General features: G+C 42.5%; 1 protein-coding gene across 2 annotated transcripts; it reads right to left on the bottom strand.

The window, feature by feature from the left end:
* Window positions 1–662: 662 nt before the first annotated feature.
* Window positions 663–22,301, bottom strand: LOC106600494 (methionine aminopeptidase 1). 2 transcript variants are annotated; one of them, XM_014191888.3, is made up of 12 exons: window positions 22,048–22,301; window positions 20,771–20,822; window positions 20,123–20,232; window positions 19,799–19,859; window positions 5,579–5,602; window positions 4,401–4,492; window positions 4,221–4,304; window positions 3,962–4,100; window positions 3,299–3,430; window positions 2,718–2,861; window positions 2,276–2,341; window positions 663–2,153 (listed from the first exon to the last, which is right to left on the bottom strand). In XM_014191888.3, exons 1-12 carry the CDS (start codon window positions 22,159–22,161, stop codon window positions 1,987–1,989), a joined length of 1,185 nt encoding a protein of 394 aa, XP_014047363.1. In that variant the 5' UTR covers window positions 22,162–22,301; the 3' UTR covers window positions 663–1,986. The 2 variants fall into 2 exon arrangements, with proteins under 2 accessions (XP_014047363.1, XP_014047373.1); XM_014191898.3 differs by lacking the exon at window positions 5,579–5,602 and having other exon boundaries at window positions 22,048–22,300.
* Between the last annotated feature and the right edge of the window lie 969 nt (window positions 22,302–23,270).

Below are 23,270 nucleotides of genomic sequence, written 5' to 3'. Positions count from 1 at the left end.
GAGATTACCACTTGCCATTCCAGCTGGTGACAGGTCGCACCTTGACTGGAACTGCTTGGATGTGACTGGGATGGGTCTAATGATGTTACAGTTAGAGCCAATAGCGCTGTGTAGTTGGCACCCCACATTATCCAATCATCAATTAATCAGTTTTCCAGCATTTTCTGGGATGTTGTCTTTGATTTGATTTAGGTCACACTTTGCATCTGCTCTCCACAGGATATAAAAGTGTGGAGAGTTTTCCTAAACTTTTCCTAAACGTGGAAAAATACTAAATGGAAAGCTGCCTTTAATGTGATTCTTCTGCAATGCCTTACCATTTCCCAGCATGCGTTAAACCGAAGCCCTCTGAACCGCTCAAAGGGCAGTGTATGGGTCACAAACTCATCCAGCTTATTGTTCATATGAACAACAAGCTGGATGAGTTTGTGACCCATACACTACCCTTTGAGCGGTTCAGAGGGCTTCGGTTTAACGCATGCTGGGAAATGGTAAGGCATTGCAGAAGAATCACATTAAAGGCAGCTTTCCATTTAGTATTTTTCCACGTTTTATACATGGTTATAAATTGTAAATCATTACCATCCTTTCCCCTTTCTTACTTTCCAGTATTTGTGTTGTCATGGAATTCTAGAAAAAGGAATTAAGAAGATTTTCACTCCTTATTTATCAATTTGAATTTAATACAATAAATCAAAGGATTGTCTTACTGGTCAATTTCATTTGAACCTCGTCGCCAGGCTAATTGCGTATAGCATTGGGAGTAAGAATCTAGTCTAATGAATGAGAGTAATTGCATTTGCAGAGTCAGATTGCCATAATGTGCACATTATGGGAAGTACAATACAAGAAAAACAAATGCAGAACTACCAGCTAATGTAAAACAATTAATACTTCAAATGATTACTATTTTAATACAGTATTCTGGAATCGGGTATTAACTCACAGGTCTGTGGTAAACCCAAACTTCTGCTGCAATAGAGCCTTTGGCATTTATACAGTCCTCACACTCAAACAAAAAAAACATACACAACAGCTGCTTATCACTCCATCATAGAAATAAAAAGGTGGCAGAGAAACTGTGGAAAGACTGGAAATGGAGACTCAAGACTGTTGCTCGCACCAGTAAATCAACAGCATACCAAGGTAAATAGCAATTGACTGGACTGAGGAATAACGGATATATGCTGCCTGGGCATTAGCCAGCATGCTCATTCTTAATTCACAAAAATTAAGGCTCAACGCGCTACACCAGGACAATTCCAATCCAGACCCAGGGTTCGTAGCACTGCCGACTTCAATCCCGATTCAAACCAGACCCGGGGGATGCCAGGTGAAGGATTCTGGTCAATCAATTAAACATTACTAAACTAGTTCACTACCAGAGAAAAAAGAAAACCAGCAGTGCTGCAGACCTCAGGGCCCAGATTTGAATAGACCTGGACTACACACCTTAACAGAACACTACAGGTGAGCTGAACAGCTCCCCTTCCCTGGCCACATCTGGCCGGTCAATAGGAGCACGGCTGCCTTGCTATAAATTAAGCAATACAGTAAGGTGGCACATGTCTAAAAGTCATGGGGTCAAACTAAAGCCTGATCCCTTCCATGCCTCTTCAGTTATACACAGAATCCAAGCTAACAATCAAGGTAAGAATTCAACCTGCAACTGCACAAAGCCACATTTCATGAATACACTTCCCTTCTCTTATTTGTCCTTTTTATCTCCTGATGAGACATTTCTTTTTTTAAAACAGCCTAGATAAAAAAAATCCACAGTTGATATCAAATGTATTCAAGTACTTTCCGTTAATTTTGGAGGACAGTAAATTCGCTGAACAGTGAGAGCTGGGCCACAGCGGGCGGGTGGGCCTCCAGGGGGTGTGGTGCCTCAGGTTAGAGGTGTGTGTGTGATACGATGGGGGTGCAAAAGAGAACGCATCCCGTGAGACAGTCCATTGGTTGCTGTTTCCCCCCCCCCCCAGTTTAGATTTGGTTCAGGAAGTGGGGACGTCCGTTGTCATCCAGCCGGCGCGTCAGAATGTCACAGCCCGTCTCAGTCACCAGGAGGGTGTGCTCAAACTGGGCCGAACGCTTCCCGTCCCGGGTCACTGCTGTCCAACCATCAGGCCACGTCTCGTCCTGCCAACCACCTATGCAGAACACACACACAGTATTAAACACAGGTACAGTTTTACACATAGGTATATAATTACCAACCATTACACACAAAATTACACCCCAAATCTGCGGTCATGTCTCAGAGGGCCCTTACCTTCACAGATCATGGGCTCGATGGTGAATACATGGCCAGGCTTAATCACTCCAACTGCTTTGTTTTCTGCAAAGGAAAGAGTAAACCCACTGCTTTATACATCTTCCCCCAAATCACCGTTGGGTGATTAGGCTACTATGTTATCTGAGAATAGGATGTCAAGTTCATGAGCTTATTGGTGTAAGGAGAGGAAAAAGGGCCAGAACAATACCAGTATCTCTATAATTTTTCGATGGCAAAAATGAAGAAAACAAATAGCAGACTCAACTGTTTGGTCATTTAAAAAACTGCTGTATGTAAAATACTGTGCTGTAGCTTGGAAAATAAATAAATATGACTAAATAAATGACAACAATTGTTTGTTTCCAACATTAGGGCTGTTTTACTAAACAAGTTAGATCCGCTTTGTAGCATCCCGGCCCTAAGAAGTAGTGTTACGCACTGGCATAGTGTGGCACGTTAGGAGCAGTGTGGAACAGTTTGTGGATGCCGTGGCCACAGTAGCTCCGCACCACAGAGAAGCCGTTAGCCTGGGCATGTTTCTGGATGATGTTACCAAGCTCCCTGTAGCGGATACCTGGCTTCACTAGAAAAGGGAGGGGGAAAAAAAACAAAGTGGCAATCAGCAGTTGAAACAAAGCATTCTCCCCACCCGTTTCAGTAAAAAGCTGAGGGATGAGGCTGGAGAAAAGTTACCTCTCAAATTCATAGACAGAACTGTGGATGCAAGGACTGACCATCCATGATATCAAAATTAGAGTTTTAACCACGTTGAGGCAATATAGGTGTTTGTTTACAAACATTGGAGTAAAACATACTTATATCTTGGGTTCTGATGGGGTATGGCAGTTGAACTAAGCTCATGAGGCCCTTATAAGTTATATTCTTCAAGAATCAAATGGGTACATATCATTCATTCATAGAGTCCCAAAATGGATGTAGCAACAGCTGACTGCCCCTTTAACTTTGAGATAGTAACCTAATTGTTAAAGAAATCATCTGGCATCAGGTAAGAGATCCTACCGGAGTCGATGGCTTGCATAAGGCATTCGAAGGTGGTCTGGACAAGTTTTTTCGCCCCTTCATCTGCCTCCCCAACGAAGAAGGTCTCGTTGAGGTCTCCGTGAAATCCATTGTGGTACACAGTAATATCCACTGCAAAGGAGGGGGGAAAGAGATGCCGAACATTAGCAGAAATATATGCACGCTAGAGAGCAAAATGGCAAAGCTGAACACTAATGAGACCATTCGTCTTGTCTAACCATGCTGTAAGTCAGGTTTTTGCCTGCGTCTCCGATTGGATATGGCTCTTCAGAAGAGACTTAGCAGAAATATATAGGACAAAGGCTACATTTTGGCTCAAGTCCTATAGACTGTTGCTGAATACTAAATCAAATAATTTCTCTTGTCAAACCATGCTGTGAGCAAGAAGTCTATGGCAGTCTGTCGAATGGGAACAGCCCATTCACCATGTGCATCTCAATAGTCTAAAGTGGCCGTCTCTTCTAGTTAAATCCCATTACACTCAATGATCTGATAACAGCACATCCATTAAGTGAAAGCATATGAAGGATGCCAACTACGGATTTGCTTTTTACCTGCCCAGTCCATTCACATCAGTAAAGATTAAGGGAGTGAGATGAGGAAGCCACTTTAGACTATGGAGATACCTCCCGGGTACCCTACCGTTGAGGATATCCCCATCCACCAGAGGTCTCCTGTCTGGGATGCCGTGGCAGATGACCTCGTTGACTGACGTGCAGCAGGACTTGGGGAAGTTGTAGTAGTTGAGAGGGGAGGGGTAACAGTTTCTGGCTGTGCAGGCCTGGAGGGAGAAAGAAAAAAAGTAATTACACATCAATCAATATGAGGGAGAGAGGAGAATAGTGAGAAAGGAAGAGAATGAGGGGATGGGAGAGGGGGAAAAGGAGGCCAGGGTCTTTACCAGATGCACAGTGTAGTCAATCTCCTCCGTGGTCATGCCAGGTTTTACCATCAGGGCGGCAATGTCAAGCACCTCTCGGGCCAGCTACAAAAAGACAAATGTCTTTCCATTTCAAACTGTTTTTAGAACTATGTTAATAACGGCAACGGAGAAAGGTGAGAAAGCAATTTAATAATTTACCTTACACACAACTGTCATGCCTTCTATGTCTTCGGCAGAAAGGATCTTGATCTGTGAAGTGCCCTTCAAAGACTGCTCCGACTCAGACATGCCTTTTAAAAAAGCAGTGAGAATTGACATACAGGCTTTGTTTTAAACATCACTATTCCATCCATACACCAAACTCACCCTGATCAGCATTCCATCAAACTGAGTAAAAGAAAGTCACTAAGACCTTCAATTAAAACTGACTGCTCAAACATAACTACATAGTGTCATTACACTCCAAAGCACACACACAGCTACTACCTCCTTGCTATTAACATAGAAAAGAGCTTAATGTGGAGTACTGACCATAGTACTACCTTAATCATCACATCCTTCTTATGGTAGCCCACGTCACAGAATAGATTCATCAAATTAAAGTAGACACCAAACGTCTTCACCTAACCTGGCTATATTAAAAGAAAATACAAACACCACGAGGATGTGGTCCTACACAAGTCGACCAAGAGGCATGATAATGTTGCTCTGCAGACCTCCTGAAGCCATTCTCTGAATTCTGCAGAGTTCCAAATTAACCTCTACCCCCTATATTAGACACACCTGAAGAGCTGAAAAGATCCGTCTTCCAGCTGTGTGAAATACTCTATATTATTTACTGCTGTGCAAATATATAATATCTACATAATTCTGTGCTATGGGGGACTTGTATTGACATACTGTTATTATGGTTGAGCCACATGGTTTAGACTATTTTCATTGAAAATTACATTCTTATTGCACAGTTCTTATCGGTCATGAGATCACAAACCCAAAAACAATGTTTACATACAATGTGTAGACCACAGCATTGATATGAGCTTCATGATCAGTGTAGGCAACATCACTGACGCATGGGCCACAACCAAAACCACAATCAGTTTATCAACCACTTAAGAGACATGACCACTGTACAACACCCACATCACCACGATAAAATAAACCATAGCTCTACTACAGCAACAAAGGATGAATGAAAAGGCCATGCAAAAATGTTGGGCCATGCTTTAGTTTCCTGCCAGGTGTTCACCAATTGAGACATACGAAAGAAACAAAATAGTTACACAATAAGAGAGCGACAGTGTGTGTGGTCATGTGCCGCACATACATAAACAGACAATTGGGCGTGGGATGGGGTGTTGTGGAGTAGGACGTACCTGCCATAAGACCCACTTCTGCTGCTGAAGTGATGAGTAGAAGAGCTTCAGACACCGGCCTCTCAGACCCAATCACACTTCCTCTCAAACACTCACAAGTGCTTGCATACATAGCCACACGCGAACAAAGTGGGAATGATTGTGGTATCAACCATAGACAAATAAGCTTCTTTCAGAGGGTAGCAAATGTATACAGGAATGTTCTGCCATTTAAGTTTGTCTACAGAAGGTAAAAATGTATTCTAGGGTAAAGTTTACTAGTCTAATGCACTGAGATGGAGTCAATTTCTTCTCAGTTTCGTAAATTAAGGAATAATTTCTTAATGGAAAGTTCAAGTGATATTGACCCAAATCTTGTTAAGAGACTAACAAATAGTCAGATGGTACCTGCTACAAATATCAACAGCCATTAAATAAATCCCATGACAAACTTAAAATCAATCTCAGATTGATTGTCCGGGGCCAAATTAACCTACCATTTAATTAAGAAAGTCATGACCATCATGCTTTTAGGGAAAGATGGTAATTTTGTACATGCACTGAAACTGCGAGTTGCCCTTTAAAGACGCCATTGTCCCCTTTGAGCTCTGTCGTGTATTGTGTTTGTGAGCCAGTTCATTGGACTCCGTTCACCTAAGAGCCGTTCATTTGCATCCCAAAAGGCTCTTCGTTGATTAATGCTTAGAAACTGACCTAACAATTAAGTCACTTTTAAAGCCTAAAATGTTGCCTACCATTATGCCAAACGCGAGTTCAAAAAATTAAATAAATACCTGACCAAATTATATGGCCTGCAATGTGGTGTCAGCAACAGCCATGCATGTCAGTAGGGGGCATAAAGTTTTACAGCGAAAATAAAATGAGAATACGTTTCGGAATATATATTCCGCAGAACAGACATGCTTCTGTATTAGGCGGTGTCATCTCCAAACCAGTGCCCCTGTCCACCCCCGGATATGTTTTTTTGCGGATGTAGACCTCTCCTGAATACATTTGGAAATCCGTCGCAGTAACAAACCTCTAACCTACACAGATGAATTCATCCTGTTAACCTGTTCGCAGAGAAATTGTGTGCACAACACTTGCATTCCAGTTCAGCAATGGGCTGGCTGTTCTCTGAACCAACATAAAAAAAGCCTAGGGGTAGATCAACTATGCCATTGAGCAAACAATCTCACTAGCCAGGTTCACAATGTGTAGACTAGACTCAGGACAACAGGAATAGATTGGATGCCATTAACAATTAAACAGCACTGTGGCAGACTTGCCAGACTGTCTAGTGATCAATGCTGGGCAAGGACAGCAAAGCAAATTGACAGTAAAACATTCAAATATATCCAGATGCGCTGCTTATGGTTATATTATTTAACCCAGCCAAGATGTATTAGGCCCAGAATTTTCTAATTTAGAAAAGTGGAACGGTAGAAAAATAGAGGTTACGTTCTAATTTAGCCAAGACAGCAGTATAGAGAACATCAGAAAAGGTGGAGTGACTCATGTGAAATGGGTTACTTTGATGGGGGTGGGGGCCACAAAATTTGAACGCATCATGAGGGGCAGCAGTGGCTCACGGTTCTGCGTACCCACATCCATACCCAAACATGTAGTCAACTGATTTTTTACAATCAACCCATTTGTGCAGTTAAACCACAACTCAATGCATTATACCAGTAGCATTCAAAATCCTTGACATTGTATACAAATAATACCACATTAAGAAGTTCTATACTTGCATTTATTGTTTTATAAAATCAGTGGTCAAGATAAGTCGTATAAAAATGTTCACATTCCAGTGAAAAACTGCATTCAAGGAATAAAAACCTATTTCAATATAAAATCATTGGATTTTGAGTTCCTTTCAAAACAGAAAAGGGCAAGAGATCAGTGCAGCCCTCACTACTTCCGTTGAGTATTAAGGCTCTATTAAATAAAATGTCCATATTTCAAAAATGTCAATACCTGCCTTTGAGAATTCTTTACCCTAACAAAATACAGTAAAATAAATGGAGATTTGTTTGACAAATTTGTAATAACTTTTTACAAAACACAGAACTAATGGAGGCTAATAACCAGAACATGTGGAATTGTTACCACCAATGCTCATAAAAAGTGAAAACCGATAAATTACGCATCCTGTAGCTGTCAATACATGCGGCGGGTACAGTGAGGGAAAATAGTATTTGATCCCCTGCTGATTTTGTACATTTGCCCACTGACAAAGAAATACGTCTATAATTTTAATGGTAGGTTTATTTCAACAGTGAGAGACAGAATAACAAAAAAATCCAGAAAAACACATGTCAAAAATGTTATAAAATGATTAGCATTTTAATGAGGGAAATAAGTATTTGACCCCTCTGCAAAACATGACTTAGTGGCAAAACCCTTCTTGGCAATTACAGAGGTCAGACATTTCTTGTAATTGGCCACCAGGTTTGCACACATCTCAGGAGGGATTTTGTCCCACTCCTCTTTGCAGATCTTCTTAAGGTGTCGAGGCTGACGTTTGGCAACTCGAACCTTCAGCTCCCTCCACAGATTTTCTATGGGATTGAGGTCTGGAGACTGGCTAGGCCACTCCAGGACCTTAATGTGCTTCTTCTTGAGCCACTCCTTCGTTGCCTTGGCCGTGTGTTTTGGGTCATTGTCATGCTGGAATACCCATCCACGACCCATTTTCAATGCCCTGGTTGAGGGAAGGAGGTTCTCACCCAATATTTGGCGGTACATGGCCCCGTCCATCGTCCCTTTGATGCGGTGAAGTTGTCCTGTCCCCTTAGCAGAAAAACACCCCAAATCATAATGTTTCCATCTCCATGTTTGACGGTGGGGATGCTATTCTTGGGGTCATAGGCAGCATTCCTCCTCCAAACACGGCGAGTTGAGTTGATGCCAAAGAGCTCCATTTTGGTCTCATCTGACCACAACACTTTCCCCCAGTTGTCCTCTGAATCATTCAGATGTTCATTGGCAAACTTCAGACGGGCATGTATATGTGCTTTCTTGAGCAGGGGGACCTTGCGGGCGCTGCAGGATTTCAGTCCTTCAAGGCGTAGTGTGTTACCAATTGTTTTCTTGGACTATGGTCCCAGCTGCCTTGAGATCATTGACAAGATCCTCCCGTGTAGTTCTAGTCTGATTCCTCACCGTTCTCATGATCATTGCAACTCCACGAGGTGAGGTTTCTTCCATTTGCGAATAATCGCAGCAACTGTTGTCACCTTCTCACCAAGCTGCTTGGCGATGGTCTTGTAGCCCATTCCAGCCTTGTGTAGGTCTACAATCTTGTCCCTGACATCCTTGGAGAGCTCTTTGATCTTGGCCATGGTGGAGAGTTTGGAATATGATTGATTGATTGCCTCTGTGGACAGGTGTCTTTTATACAGGTAACAAGCTGAGATTAGGAGCACTCCCTTTAAGAGTGTGCTCCTAATCTCAGCTCGTTACCTGTATAAAAGACACCTGGGAGCCAGAAATGTTTCTGATTGAGAGGGGGTCAAATACTTATTTCCCTCATTAAAATGCAAATCAATTAACATTTTTTACATGCGTTTTTCTGGATTTTTTTGTTGTTATTCCGTCTCTCACTGTTCAAATAAACCTACCATTAAAATTATAGACTGTTCATTTCTTTGTCAGTGGGCAAATGTACAAAATCAGCAGGGGATCAAATACTACTCCCCCCCCTGTATATTTATGGTAGGCTACTGTAATGCTCTCTATTCCTATGTAGCTAATTTTCCCAATAAGTGCAGGCTTAAGTAAAACTACTTTAACACTAGTTCAAGGAGTTTGCATCTGTACTTTATTTAGGAATGTAGTGATGTAAAAATTGTCAAATAAATTTACTTTTTACTCCATACATTTTCCTTGACACCAAAAAGTACTTGTTACATTTTGAATGCTTAGCAGAACAGGAAGATGGTCCAATTAGCGCACTTTATGAGAACATCCCTGGTCATCCCTACAGCATCTGATCTGGCGGACTCACTAAACACAAATGCTTACATTTGTAAATTATGGTCTGAGTGTTGGAGTGTGCCCCTGGCTATCCGTTTACTTAAGGTACTGAATTTGAAATGATTTCACTTTTGATACTAAACTAAAAGTCTACAAATATTAGGTTCAGTCATTTTCTATTAAAGGGGTCTTTACTCAAGTACGACAACTGGGTACATTTTCCACCACTGATTATAGCCTGCCCAACCCCAAACATTGTTTAATAATTCATATCCCATAATGGTGCAGGAGACATACTCCTCAAAAAGGTAAAAAAATGTGAGGGTTAGGTTACAGAAATAAGTGCAACCAGCAGCAACAACCACTTGTAAATCTGTTGTCTTTTAAAACGTGACACTTGTGGTCTCATGTGCACGCACAAGGGAGGGATGGTTGTACATACCACACGCATGAGATGGAAGTGTTTTGTGAGTGTTTCTTTTTAGATTTAAGATTGTGGAAAAGCTGCTCCTACAAATGTGCTCCCAAAAATGCTGGCCAGTGAAAGTGCAAAAATTCTCTCAAGCGTGGGAAACTGGACTCTGGCAACAGTTTCCAAAACTCAATGCCCCTCTCGTTCCGTTTTGATTGAAAGAAGGGGGTCAGCCTGCAACTCTCAAAGCTCAATTTGCAATTCGGTGGGCTGTTCATTCACAACAGAGGAGATTGGATCAGTGAACAGATGGATGCGAGGCTGCATATCGTGGAAGTCTTGAAAGCGATCTTTGAATTGCTCCTGTAATTTTGTGATGTCAGCTGTGTACCAGCGGAAGTGGACGGTGTTCTCGCATTGAGATGTCCGTCTGCAAATCTGCACATGTGGGAAAGTGGGCCAGATTCAGCAGATCTAATGACAGGTGGTCTTTGAACAGTTTAAGTTTGCGCCGAAACCCATTCACATTGGCGTTAAGAAGCTACCACAGTCTGATTTCGTCCTTGTGTTAGCAGTTGGTTATTCTTTAATAACAGACCCCAAAGCAAATCGGTGGGACGAAAATAGGTTCATTCAAAGCAGACAAACCATGCTTGGAAGTAGATGTTCATGCTCTCCTGTGGTTCTCTCCACAGAACAAAGGGACAGGATGTAGTTTTATAACACAGCCCTAGCCTGTGGTTGACCAATTACAATTCCTTGCAATAAAACTAGGGCAATGGCCAAATAACAAGCATCCCATTTCAGGTTGGACCAATAAGAACCTGCCACACCAAATTCAGGACTGACATTCCTACCAGATGTTGAACTGAAAACCAACCATTTCCATTAATAATTCCCTATTGACCGTTAGTACTCGATTTACTTTTAGTACTTTGACCTCTCGTCCTCTGCGTTGTGTATTCATCTTCAAAATATTCTTACACCTTCAGATGCTGGGTTATGTCAGTAAGAAAGGCCAGATCAGAGAGAAAGCTGATATCCCAAAATTGTTCACAAAAAAAATAAAAATAAATAAAAATAAAACTTGTCGTCTCCACAATGATGCTCCCCTCCAAAAACAGAGGACTCTGTGCGCAATGAAAATAACCTCTCCAGGCATTTACCGCAGCTCATCCATCGTATCCCTGTGTGAAGTTGAAGTTCACCATACGCAGAAGACATCAGAGGGAGGCCACAAACTCCGATGTTTGACAGCTCTGTTCGCTCCTCGGATCAAGTTAGTAACTTGTCACAACATCCATGACTGAAGTTCAGCTTCTTTCCACAGAGCGTTCTACAATTATAAAATAAGCACAATTTGACTACAAACATAAGCTACATTTAATCTCCACACAGAGATGTAAAAAAAAAAAAACTAAGTGACGTTTATTTTTTATTTATACACCGAATAAATATGAAATGCAACCATTTCAAAAGATTTTACTGAGTTATAGTTCATAAGGAAATCCATCAATTGAAATAAATTCATTAGGCCCTAATATATTGATTTCACAATACTGGGAATACAGATGCCTTACAAAAAAAGTAGGGGCTTGGATCAGAAAACCAGTCTCTGGTTTGACCACCACTTGCATCATGCAGCGCGACATCTTCACATAGTTGATCAGGCAATTGATTGTGGCCTGTGGAATGTTGTTCCACTTCTCTTCAATGGATGTGCAAAGTTGCTGGATATTGGAGTGAACTGGAACGCGCTGTCATACATGTCGATCCAGAGCATTCCAAACATGCTCAATGGGTAAAATGTCTGGTGAGTATGCAGGCCATAGAAGAAATAGGAAAAATGTTCAGATTCCAGGAATTGTGTACAGATCCTTGCGACATGGGGCCGTGCATTATTATGCTGAAACATGAGGTAATGGCTTCGGATGAATGTCACGACAACGGGCCTCAGGATCTCGCCACGGTATCTCTGTGCATTCAAATAGCAATCTATAAAATGCAATTGCGTTCGTTGTCCGTAGCTTATACCTGCCCATACCATAACCCAACCATGGGGCACTCTAACCTTTTAAATCAGAAAACCGCACAACGCCATACACATGCTCTGCGGTTGTGAGGCCGATTGGACGTACTGCCAAATTCTCTAAAACGATGACGGATGCAGCTTATGGTAGAGAATTTAACATTCAATTCTCTGGCAACAGCTCTGGTGGACATTCCTACAGCCAGCATGCCAATTGCACCCTCCCTCAAAACTTGACATCTGTGGCATTGTGTTGACAAAATTGTGGCATTGTGTTGACAAAACATTTTAGAGTGGCCGTTTAATATCCCCAGCACAAGGTGCGCCTGTGTAATGATCATGCTGTTTAATCAGCTTCTTGATATGCCACACCGCTTAGGTGGATGGATTATCAAGGCAAAGGTGAAATGCTCACTAACAGGGATGTAAACAAATTTGTGCACAAGATGAAAAATAAGCATGGAACATTTCTGGGCTCTTCTTTTTCAGCTCATGAAACCAACACTTTACATGTTGCGTTTATATTTTTGTTCAGTTTATTATGTGATATTAACGCCGAGTATAGCCTATGAATTTATGAAAACATGATTGAGTGGTCTTACTTGGTGAATGATGCAGTGCAGTACAGGGCAGTCCACACCACTCTGGTGCAGCAATCCTGCAAATCCAGTGGATCATCCTTGCGTTGATGGTACTCCATCAGTCACAACAGCAGAAAAGTTGTAAAAACCACTGAAAACCGTGACAAAGTCCTTGAATGCAGTGAAAACGTCAGTTCCTTTTGTGGTAGCATGCAAAGGAACTAATTTTAAAAGTTTGTGAAGGTCAAATGTACTGTAAATAGCGCAAGTATAGATCAGTAACTGGCTGATATCGGTCACGTCAGTACTCTCATCCAACGCAAGGGAAAAGGAGCAAAATGTCAGAAAGTGGAGTCACAATTCAACGGTGTAGACACGACGTATGTGGCAGAGAACTCCAGACACCGATGTTTTGCTCCAGGACAAACTAAACACCTTTGTCTGCGTCGAGGGAAACACTGCCGCCGATGGGGGCCACCGCCTCCACCATTGACCGTGAGCTCTCGTTCTCCGTGGCCGATGTAATTAAGACATTTAAGGGTGTTAACCCTCGCAAGGCTGGCGGTCCAGAAGGCATCCCTAGCCGCGTACGTAGAGCATGCACAGACCAGCTGGCTAGAGTGTTTAGACATACAGTGCATTCAGAAAGTATTCTGATCCCTTGACTTTTTCCACATTACAGCCCTATTCTTAAATGGATGAAATTGGATGGAGGTTGGATGGATGGGGCGCGTCGATGCACAGCTATTTTCAGGCCTCTCCAGAGATGTTCGATCGGGTTCAAGTCCGGCCTCTGGCTGGGCCACTCAAGGACATTCAGAGACTTGTCCCGAAGCCACTCCTGCGTTGTCTTGGCTGTGTGCTTAGGGTCGTTGTCCTGTTGGAAGGTGAACCTTCGCCCCAGTCAGATCCTGAGCGCTCGGAGCAGGTTTTCATCAAATCTTTCTGTACTCCATTCATCTTTCTCTCAGTCCTGACTAGTCTCCCAGTCCCTGCCTCTGAAAAACATCCCCACAGCATGCTGCCACCACGCTTCACCGTAGGGATTGTGCCAGGTTTCCTCCAGACGTGATGCCTGGCATTCAGGCCAAAGAGTTCAATCTTGGTGTCAGACTAGAGAATCTTGTTTCTCATGGTCTGAGAGTCTTTAGGTGAATTTTGGCAAACTCCAAGCGGGTAGTCGTGTCTTTTACTGAGGAGCGGCTTCCATCTGGCCATTCTAGTATAAAGGCCAGATTGGTGGAGTGCTGCAGAGATGGGAGAACCTTCCAGAAGGACAACCATCTTCACAGAGGAACTCTGACAGAGCTCCAGAGTGACCAATGGTTTTTCTTGGACACCTCGCTGACCAAGGCCCTTCAACCCCAATTGCTCAGTTTGGCCAGCTCTAGGAAGAATCTTGGTGGATCCAAACGTCTTCTACTGAGGAATGATGGAAGCCACTGTGTTCTTGGGGATGGTCAATGCTGCAGAAATGTTTGTACCGTTCCCCAGATCTGTGCCGTTGACCTCATGGTTTGGTTTTTGCTCTGACATGCACTGTCAACTGTGGGAGCTTATATAGACAGGTGTGTGCCCTTCCAAATCATGTCCAAACAATTGAATTTACCATAGGTGGACTCCAATCAAGTTATAGAACCATCTCAAGGACAATCAATGGAAACAGGATGCATCTGAGCTCAGTTTCAATTGACATAGCAATGGGTCTGAATACCTATGTAAATAAGGTACAGGTTTATTTAATACAAATCTGTTTTCACTTTGTCATTATGGGGTATTGTGTGTAGATTGAAGAGGGGGGGAAAATACTATTTTATCAATTTTAGGATAAGGCTGTAATGTAACAAAATGTAAAAAAAAAAAATACAAGGGATCTGAATACTTTACAAATACACTGTATTCAATCTCTCCCTATCCCAGTCTGTTGTCCCCACTTGCTTCAAGATGTCCACCATTGTTCCTGTACCCAAGAAGGCAAAGATCACTGAACTACATGACCATGGCCCCGTAGAACTCACTTCTGTCATGAAGCGCTTTGAGAGGCTAGTAAAGGATCATATCACCACCTTACCAGACACCCTAGACCCATTGCAATTTGCATACCGCCCTAATAGATCCAAGGACTAATCACCATCGCACTGCCCTATCCCATTTGGACAAGAGGAATACCTATGTAAGAATGTTGTTCATTGACTACAGCTCAACCTATAGTAGCCTTCAAGATAAATCTTTACGGCCCTGGGTTGAACCCCCGCCCCGTGCAACTGGTTCCTGGACTTCCTGACAGGCCACCCCCCCAGGTGGTGAAGGTAAGCAACAACACCTCCACTACACTCATCTTCAACACAGGGGTCCCATAAGGGTGCGTGCTCACTGTTCAACCATGACTGGGTGGCCACGCACGTCGCCAACTCAATCCTCAAGTTTGCAGACACAGTGCTAGGCCTGATTACCAACAACGACGAGAGCCTACAGGGAGGTGGTGAGGGCCCTGATGGAGTGGTGCCAGGAAGATATCCTCCCTCAACGTCAACAAAACTTCAGGAGACAGTGTAGGGAGCACACGCCCCACCCATCTACAGGGTCACAGTGAAGGTGAAAAGCTTCAACTTCCTTGGCGTACACATCACTGACAATCTGAAATGGTCCACAAAAAAAGTATGGTGAAGGCGGCACAAGTGCCTCTTCAACCTCAGGAGGCTGAAGAAATTCAGCTTGGCCCCTAAGACCCCCATTAACTTCTACAGATGCACAATTGAGAGCATCCTGTCGGGCTGCATCACTGCCTGGTACAGCAACTGCACCAAACGCAACCGCAGGTCTCTCCAGCGAGTGGTGCGGTCTGCCCAACACATCACCGGGGTCACAACCCTTGCCCTCCAGGTCATCTACAGCACCCTGTGTCACAGGAATGCCATGAAAATAATCAAGGACTTCAGCTACCCGAGCCACAGTCTATTCACCCCGCTACCATAGAAAAGGCGAGGTCAGTACAGGTGCATCAAAGCTGGGACAGAGACTGAAAAACAGCTTATACCTCAAGGCCATCAGATTGTTAAATAGTCACCACTAGCTGGTATCCTGCCCTGAACTTTAGTGACTGTCACTAGCCAGCGACCAAAAGGTTACTGTACCTTAGTGCAGCAGTGTCTATGTACATAGTCATGGAACCCTGGTCACTTTAATAATATTTACATACCGTTTTACCCACTTCATATGTATATACTGTATTCCAGTCAAGGTCTATCCTATTTAACCATTTCTGTACATACGGTATATTTGGAAAGTATTCAGACCCCTTGAATTTACACTTACGTTACAGCCTTACTCAAAATTGAATTAAAATAGTTTTTCCTCAATCTACACACAAAACGGACAAAAAAAAGACAAAAAAATAAATAAATACATAAAAAGAGTGACATTTTGGTAAATCTATAAATAAACTGGAATATCACATTTGGACACCTTAAAGGGTTTCTTTATTTTTACTATTTTCTACATTGTAGAATAAGAGTGAAGACATCAAAACTATGAAGTAACACACATGGAATCATGCACGAACCAAAAAGTGAATTTTTGTGTGTGTGTGTATATATATATAAGATTCTTCCCTCAACCAGCTTCACCTGGAATGCTTTTCCAACTGTCTTGAAGGACTTCCCACATATGCTGAGCAATTGTTGGCTGCTTTTCCTTCACTCCGCGGTCCAACTCATCCCAAACCATCTCAATTGGGTTGAGGTCGGGTGATTGTCGAGGCCAGGTCATCTGATACAGCACTATCATTCTCCTTCTTGGTCAAACAGCCCTTCTATAGCCTGAAGGCGTTTTGGGTCATTGGCCTCTCGAAAAACAAATGATAGTCCCACTAAGTCCAAACCAGATGGGAAGGCGTATCACTGCAGAATGCTGTGGTAGCCATGCTGGTTAAGTGTGTCTTAAATTCTAAATAAATCAGTGTCAGCAGCAAAGCCACTCCTCCATGCTTCACGGTGTGAATCACACATGCTGAGATCATCCGTTCACCTACTCTGCATCTCACAAAGACACGTCGGTTAGAACCAAAAATCACATCCTCGAGTCTTCTTGGGTATGATGCTACAAGCTTGGCACACCTATGTTTGGGGAGTTTCTCCAATTTTTCTCTGCAGATCATCTCAAGCTCTGTCAGGTTCGATGGAGTGTGTCCCATCTGCACAAAGGAACTCTGAAGCTCTGTCAGTGACCATCAGGTTCTTGATCACCTCCCTGACCAAGGCAATTCTCCCCCGATTATTCAGTTTGGCTGGGTGGCCAGCACTAGGAAGAGTCTTTGTGGTTCCAAACTTCTTCCATTTAAGAATGATGGATGCCAAATGTATACTTGGGGACCGTCAATGCTGCAGAAATGTTTTAGTACCCTTCCCCAGATCTGTGCCTCGACACAAACCGTTCTCGGAGCTCTACGGACAATTCCTTCAACCTTATGGCTTGGTTTTTGCTCTGACATGCACTGTCAGCTGTGGGACCTTATATAGACAGCTGTGTTCCTTTCCAAATCATGTCCAACCAATGGAATTTACCACAGGTGGACTCCAATCAAGTTGTAGAAACATCTCAAGGATGATCAATGGAAACAGGAAGGACCTGAGCTCAATTGAGTCTCATAGAAAAGGGTCTGAATACTTATGTAAATAAGGTATCCGTTTATTTAACACATTTGCTAAAATTTCTAAAAAGCTGTTTTCGCTTCATTATTCGGTATTGTGTGTAGATTGATGGGGATTTGTAAAACATGTTTTCATCCATTTTAGAGACGGCTGTAATGTAACAAAATGTGGAAAAAGTCAAGGTGTCTGAATACTTTCTGTATACTAACCATCATATTCTTCAGATATACTACATATTACATCGTCTATACATCCCATAACATATTCATATTCTGGATTCTGACATTGCTCGACCTAATATTTCTAAATGTCATTATTTTACTTTTTAGATATGTTTTGTTAGATATTACTGCACTGTTGGAGCTAGGAACAAGTATTTAGCTACACCGCACTATCTGCTAAATATGAGCATGAGACCAATAACATTTTATTTTATTTATTTTAGCTTCCCATCCACATGATTGTGAACATCAAATTCTGCGAGTCACTGTGCAGACTGAGACAGACTCGAAGTTCTGGGACATCTTGTCATCCCCAAAAGCCTTAGCCATCTCAACTGCACATCTTTTCACTGTGTCTCCATCAGACAAGGGCTTCTTTGCTTTCCCTAGTTGAAGTGCCACTTGATAAGATGCCTTTACACGACATTCTTGTGTTGTAGTGGCTTTTGTAAAAAGGCACTGCTGTTTGTGTGTCTTTGTTTTTAGATTTGTAATGATGGCTGCACTAGCAGCACCAGTGTACTTGCCATATTTCTCTTTATGGTTGCTGTTGTAGTGGCGACTGACGTTCTAATCTTTCATCACAGATATGTTCGGCAAGCACACCAAACATTGTGGTCTACCTTTGAATTCAGTGAACAGATAATTAGTCTCCCATTTTGGTTGAAATATGCAATTTTAATGCTAAAATTTCCTTTTTCTAGAGCTCATGATCGCTTGCACGAGCCAACTTGCTTGCTGGCAGGCATTTTACCTACAGCTCTTCCATTCTAGTTCAGCACAGTTCACCCTATTGGTAAAGAGTAATTACTACAACAATGTATTATGCTTCAGTAGCATACAGGAGCTCCCCTAGTGGCCAAAGTAAACACTGCTAATATTACATTGCCCCCCTCCCCTCCATTTGTTTTGTACACTGCTGCTACTTGCTGTTTATTATCTATGCATAGTCACTTCACCCCTACCTACATGTACAAATTACCTCTAACCTGTACCCCTGCACACTGACTCGGTACAGGTACCCCCTGTATATAGCCTTATTGTTATGTTACTTTAGTTTATTTGGTAAATATTTTCTTAACTTCTTGAACTGCACTGTTGGTTAAGGGCTTGTAAGTAAGCATTTCACGGCAAGGTCTACACTTGTTGCATTCGGAGCATGTGATAAATAGTTTGATTTGAAATATGACGGTAAAGTAGCCTATTGTTAGCTGACATGGGCTAATTGAGTGACTGTCAGTGACTGACAAGACAAACTGCTAATTCACAGGACATTTTTGAAATTGTACCTTGTGTATTCTACTATAAGTCTCAAGAGTTAGTTGAGACCTCGAACGAGTTAAATTTCTGTAAAAATACATATATATATATTTGGTAATTTCTCCACAGGCCACCAGTTGCCCATCCCTCACATGTAACATGGTTAGTGCTGGCTAGCTTATTGGTCAAATCTATGTGATCCAGTAGTTGGCCAGTATCAACATCCTAATCAGATTCATATTCCATTCATGCTCACGTCTATCTATTCAAGTTTGCATGGTTACCTAGCAACATTAGGTGTTTTACCAGGATCATTTGGTCATGGAGGAAAATGTTCAAGCCACTTGCCATCCAAATGACACTGAACTGGAATTCACAGTGTGAGTGTTCACTGGCTACTACTTACTCTCAGACTCTACAGCTTCAGTAGAGAACTACACAGGTGTTGTAAGATCAGTCTAAATTAAATTACTTGTTGCATCCTTAGAAGGGTTGTGGGACCATAGGCAAATTGATGCATGGGATTCGCCTCAAGCCATGTTCGAACATTGAACATCTGTAGCAAAATGGAACCATTTAATACATAGAAACAGAATGAATCAAACAGCCAAATCATTGACTTGGATGGGGCACAACGCTCTATTCATTCTATTTCTATGCATTTAATCCCATCCGATAGCTGAAATTCAGATAACTTTTGAAAAACTGGTCTCTGATGATCACGAACATAACATTATCTCACTCGTGTCCCGGCGTGCCATTTGGATGAATGTGCCATGAGTGGAGAGACTAACCATGGCTACCTGGTGGCTGATCAGCAGTCAGGCGAGTTACCTTATGGAGTGAATCCTCGCCATTGAGGTTACCATGGTTACATAATGATCAGCTTTAGTGGAATCTATGGCTGGGGCAGAAACCCATTTTCTATGAATGATGTCACCTGATGTTAAACATAGAAACAGTATACATTTCTCAGACAAAGTGTCATGTTTCAATATAAACACAATTCATGACGAAGAACACTAGCCTTGAGAAGATTTTCAAATGGACAGCAAAGGATTTCTTAACTTAAAAGCAACTGGAGGCAGTCTAGGAGGATTAGCGTTACCTAGTGGATGGTCGGCATAGTCAGGTCTTTCGATGTTACCGGGGACATGCCTCATGGGAGTCTACATGGGGAACCAATGGCAGGAGAGACTGATTACATGGAGCTCACAGAAGGAACCAACAAGACAAGAGTTGAGACATGATTACACAGCTCCCAGGGGCTAATGAATAAACTTTACACCAAGTTTATGTGGCTTATGTCTATTAAATCATGTTGTGTTGACATATGTTGGACTACTATGTAGTCAACAAAAAAAGCTCCTACATAAAATCTCTTATCAGCACATTAGCCCAATTTAGAAATGTACCAGAAAGGTGGCCTTACGAGTGGGTAGTGAGGGCGTAGTTTGCCCGTGTAGCGGTAGCCAGGCCATGGGTCTGTGTTGGTGTCATTCTCCACGCAGTTCTTTGCCTCATCCTGGTTCTTATCCTCCTCTGCAAAAAGAGAATGTAATATAAGACATCTGATTTGACAACATTTTGAAAGATCACAGTAAGGTGTTCACACATACACACTAGACTACTCTTGAGCAAGCTTATCCTGTGAGGGCCCAGTGTGGATGCAGGTTTTTCTTCCAGCCAAGCAGTAAAATGTTCAAGTCGACTAAACAATTGCCTTTTTTTGTTACATTGATAAATTGAATCCGGTTTGTTGCTGCCTGGCCGAGGGGGAATACTGTACCCCCACCGGATATCACAGATTGTCCACCCCTGCTCTAACGGCTGGTACGTATTACAATGTCAAAGTCCATTTTGAATGGCTACACCATTGCTCTATTTCAACATCAAAATTAGGGGATGGAAAGGTTTGGGCATTTATGCAGGCTTTCACATATTCTATGCCTTCAGATGATAGGTCATGTAGGAATGGGAACAATGACAGAAAGCCCATGACGCGACACTGATCTGTTTGGAAAATTATTTTGAAGTGAGTTGGTCTGTGTGATAGGATATTGCTAACGAGGCTACGTACTTGCTTTTTTGTGCATCTGCTTGTGAGTAGCCCAGCTCCCTTTGAAGCACTCCTGAATGAGGGGACAAAGAGAGGAGAGATATATCCATATGAGACTGCACATCAGGGGTGTGCGACCTCAAATCATCAATAGCAGCAGTATCTGCTGGCTGCTTGTTTCTCAATGGCACAAATTGCAGAATCAATTCCTCTAATCTTCTGTGGACTGGGATTTGTGCATTCCTGCTCAATATTATACAACGGCAGAGGGAGAGAGACCAATGGGCTCTGAATTGCACACATGCTACATAAACCACTTAACAGTTTATTTCAAGACTAAGTCAACGGCCAATTGACCATGACTAATATCTCTGCTGCTCCATCAATGGATTTTCTGACCAGTGACCACTAAGAACAGTAGGGGAAAAAAATATCCCACCAACCGGCTGGCCTCATTGATAGAGGCTCTGACAGAGCTGCCTGCACAGATCAGAGCAGATTTGCCCACCTCCCCATCAGTCTCTGTCAAAACTGAATCTAGGCCTACACTGCCAGACTGTGATAAGCTTTAAACTAATTACACTGCCTTTTACCTTTAATGACACACAGCTAAACCACAGACAGATGGGTTAGTTATAAATATGTTTGGCTAAACTGAAACTGGAGCCTGCATTCTTCTTTCCTTGAATCCTTGGCAATTTCAATGATTGACATTTCAAACAAACATGCCACAGGTGGTTACTACAGCCAGGCCAGGAGCAGAGAAATGAATTCGCATGGCTACATCAACTTGTAGAAAGCATTCCTCGTGCACAGTTAAATGTAATTCATTGCAATAACCAATGCCAATGGGTAAACTAGGCTAACTACCCAACTAGCTTGCTAGACTTCACAAAGTTGATGCTGTTTAACAAACACCGCACTAGCAAATGAGTTAGCTAACGTTAGTAGCTAACGTTAGTAGCTAACTAACTACTTAGAATACACAAACTACAATAAACTAAACAAGCATCTTTCATACGGGAGGATAATGTTAGCTATTGGCTTCAAATAAAGTTCCTAACTAACGTGTTTGCAAACCATTGCTTTTTAGCTACGACTTTAAGCAGAAAATGCTTGTAGTTACTGTTACCACTGTAGCTAACTAGTATCATATGCTAGGCTACTTAAAGGGGTGTGAGGAAACTCAAATTAGGGCAACTATGTTATCGCTAGCTACCTCGTGATGAAGGATGCTGGGCCGCTGTGTGTATCATGTCAGACCCCTTTCACACAATGAATTAGAAAACGAATGCTACCTGAGAGCAAAAGTATGAGCCTTGGATCCCAAGCTTGATACAGGTTGGACATTGAAGTTTGGCCTCGCTGCTACAGCCTTCTGTTTCGCATTCCCGTGTCTCGATAGCCGCCATGCCTGCCCGCAGTCTAGAGCGGTGGAGACTGGGAGGAGTGGACGGTCTGTCGGCTGGAGAAAACCTCGCCAGCGGGAGATATGTGTTCCCTTTTGCAGGGACATCACCGGATAGAAATTCCAATATGGCTGCCAACGCAATACCATATATGGACATGTGTGTGTGACGTCCAAACTCAGTTGCTCTACTCGCATGTTTATTTTTTTTATTTTATTTCACCTTTATTTAACCAGATAGGCAAGTTGAGAACAAGTTCTCATTTACAACTGCGACCTGGCCAAGTTAAAGCAAAGCAGTTCGACACATAAAACAACACAGAGTTACACATGGAGTAAAACAAACATACAGTCAATAATACAGTAGAAAAATAAGTCTATATACAATGTGAGCAAATGAGGTGAGATAAGGGAGGTAAAGGCAATAAATAGGCCATGGTGGCGAAGTAAATACAATATAGAAATTAAAACACTGGAATGGTAGATTTGACAGTAGATGAGTGTGCAAAGTAGAAATACTGTGGTGCAAAGGGGCAAAATAAATAAATACAGTAGGGGTAGAGGTAGTTGTTTGGGCTATTTATAGATGGGCTATGTACAGGTGCAGTGATCTGTGAGCTCCTCTGACAGCTGGTGCTTAAAGCTAGTGAGGGAGATAAGTGTTTCCAGTTTCAGAGATTTTTGTAGTTCGTTCCAGTCATTGGCAGCAGAGAACTGGAAGGAGACGTGGCCAAAGGAGGAATTGGCTTTGGGGGTGACAAGTGAGATATACCTGCTGGAACGCGTGCTACGGGTGGGTTAGCTATGGTGACCAGCGAGCAGAGATAAGGCGGGACTTTACCTAGCAGGGTCTTGTAGATGACCTGGAGCCAGTGGGTTTGGCGACGAGTATGAAGCGAGGGCCAGCCAACGAGAGCGTACAGGTCGCATGTATCCTATTTGTTTAAGTTTTTTGCCTTTAGCTTGCAACACAGCCGTCAAGACATCATGGATGAGATCAATGGATCATCGGAAATGGGGATAAATATATATATATATATATATTAAAGCTCATCTGAATGCGATGCTCACAAGTTATGTTCATAAAACGATCAGCTAGCTAGTAAACTAGCT

Source organism: Salmo salar, chromosome 01 (assembly GCF_965601325.2).
Source record: "Salmo salar chromosome 01, fSalSal1, whole genome shotgun sequence".
Taxonomy (NCBI): domain Eukaryota; kingdom Metazoa; phylum Chordata; class Actinopteri; order Salmoniformes; family Salmonidae; genus Salmo; species Salmo salar.
Note: the sequence above shows the minus strand (reverse complement) of the source record. Positions and strands in the feature narration are given on the sequence as shown.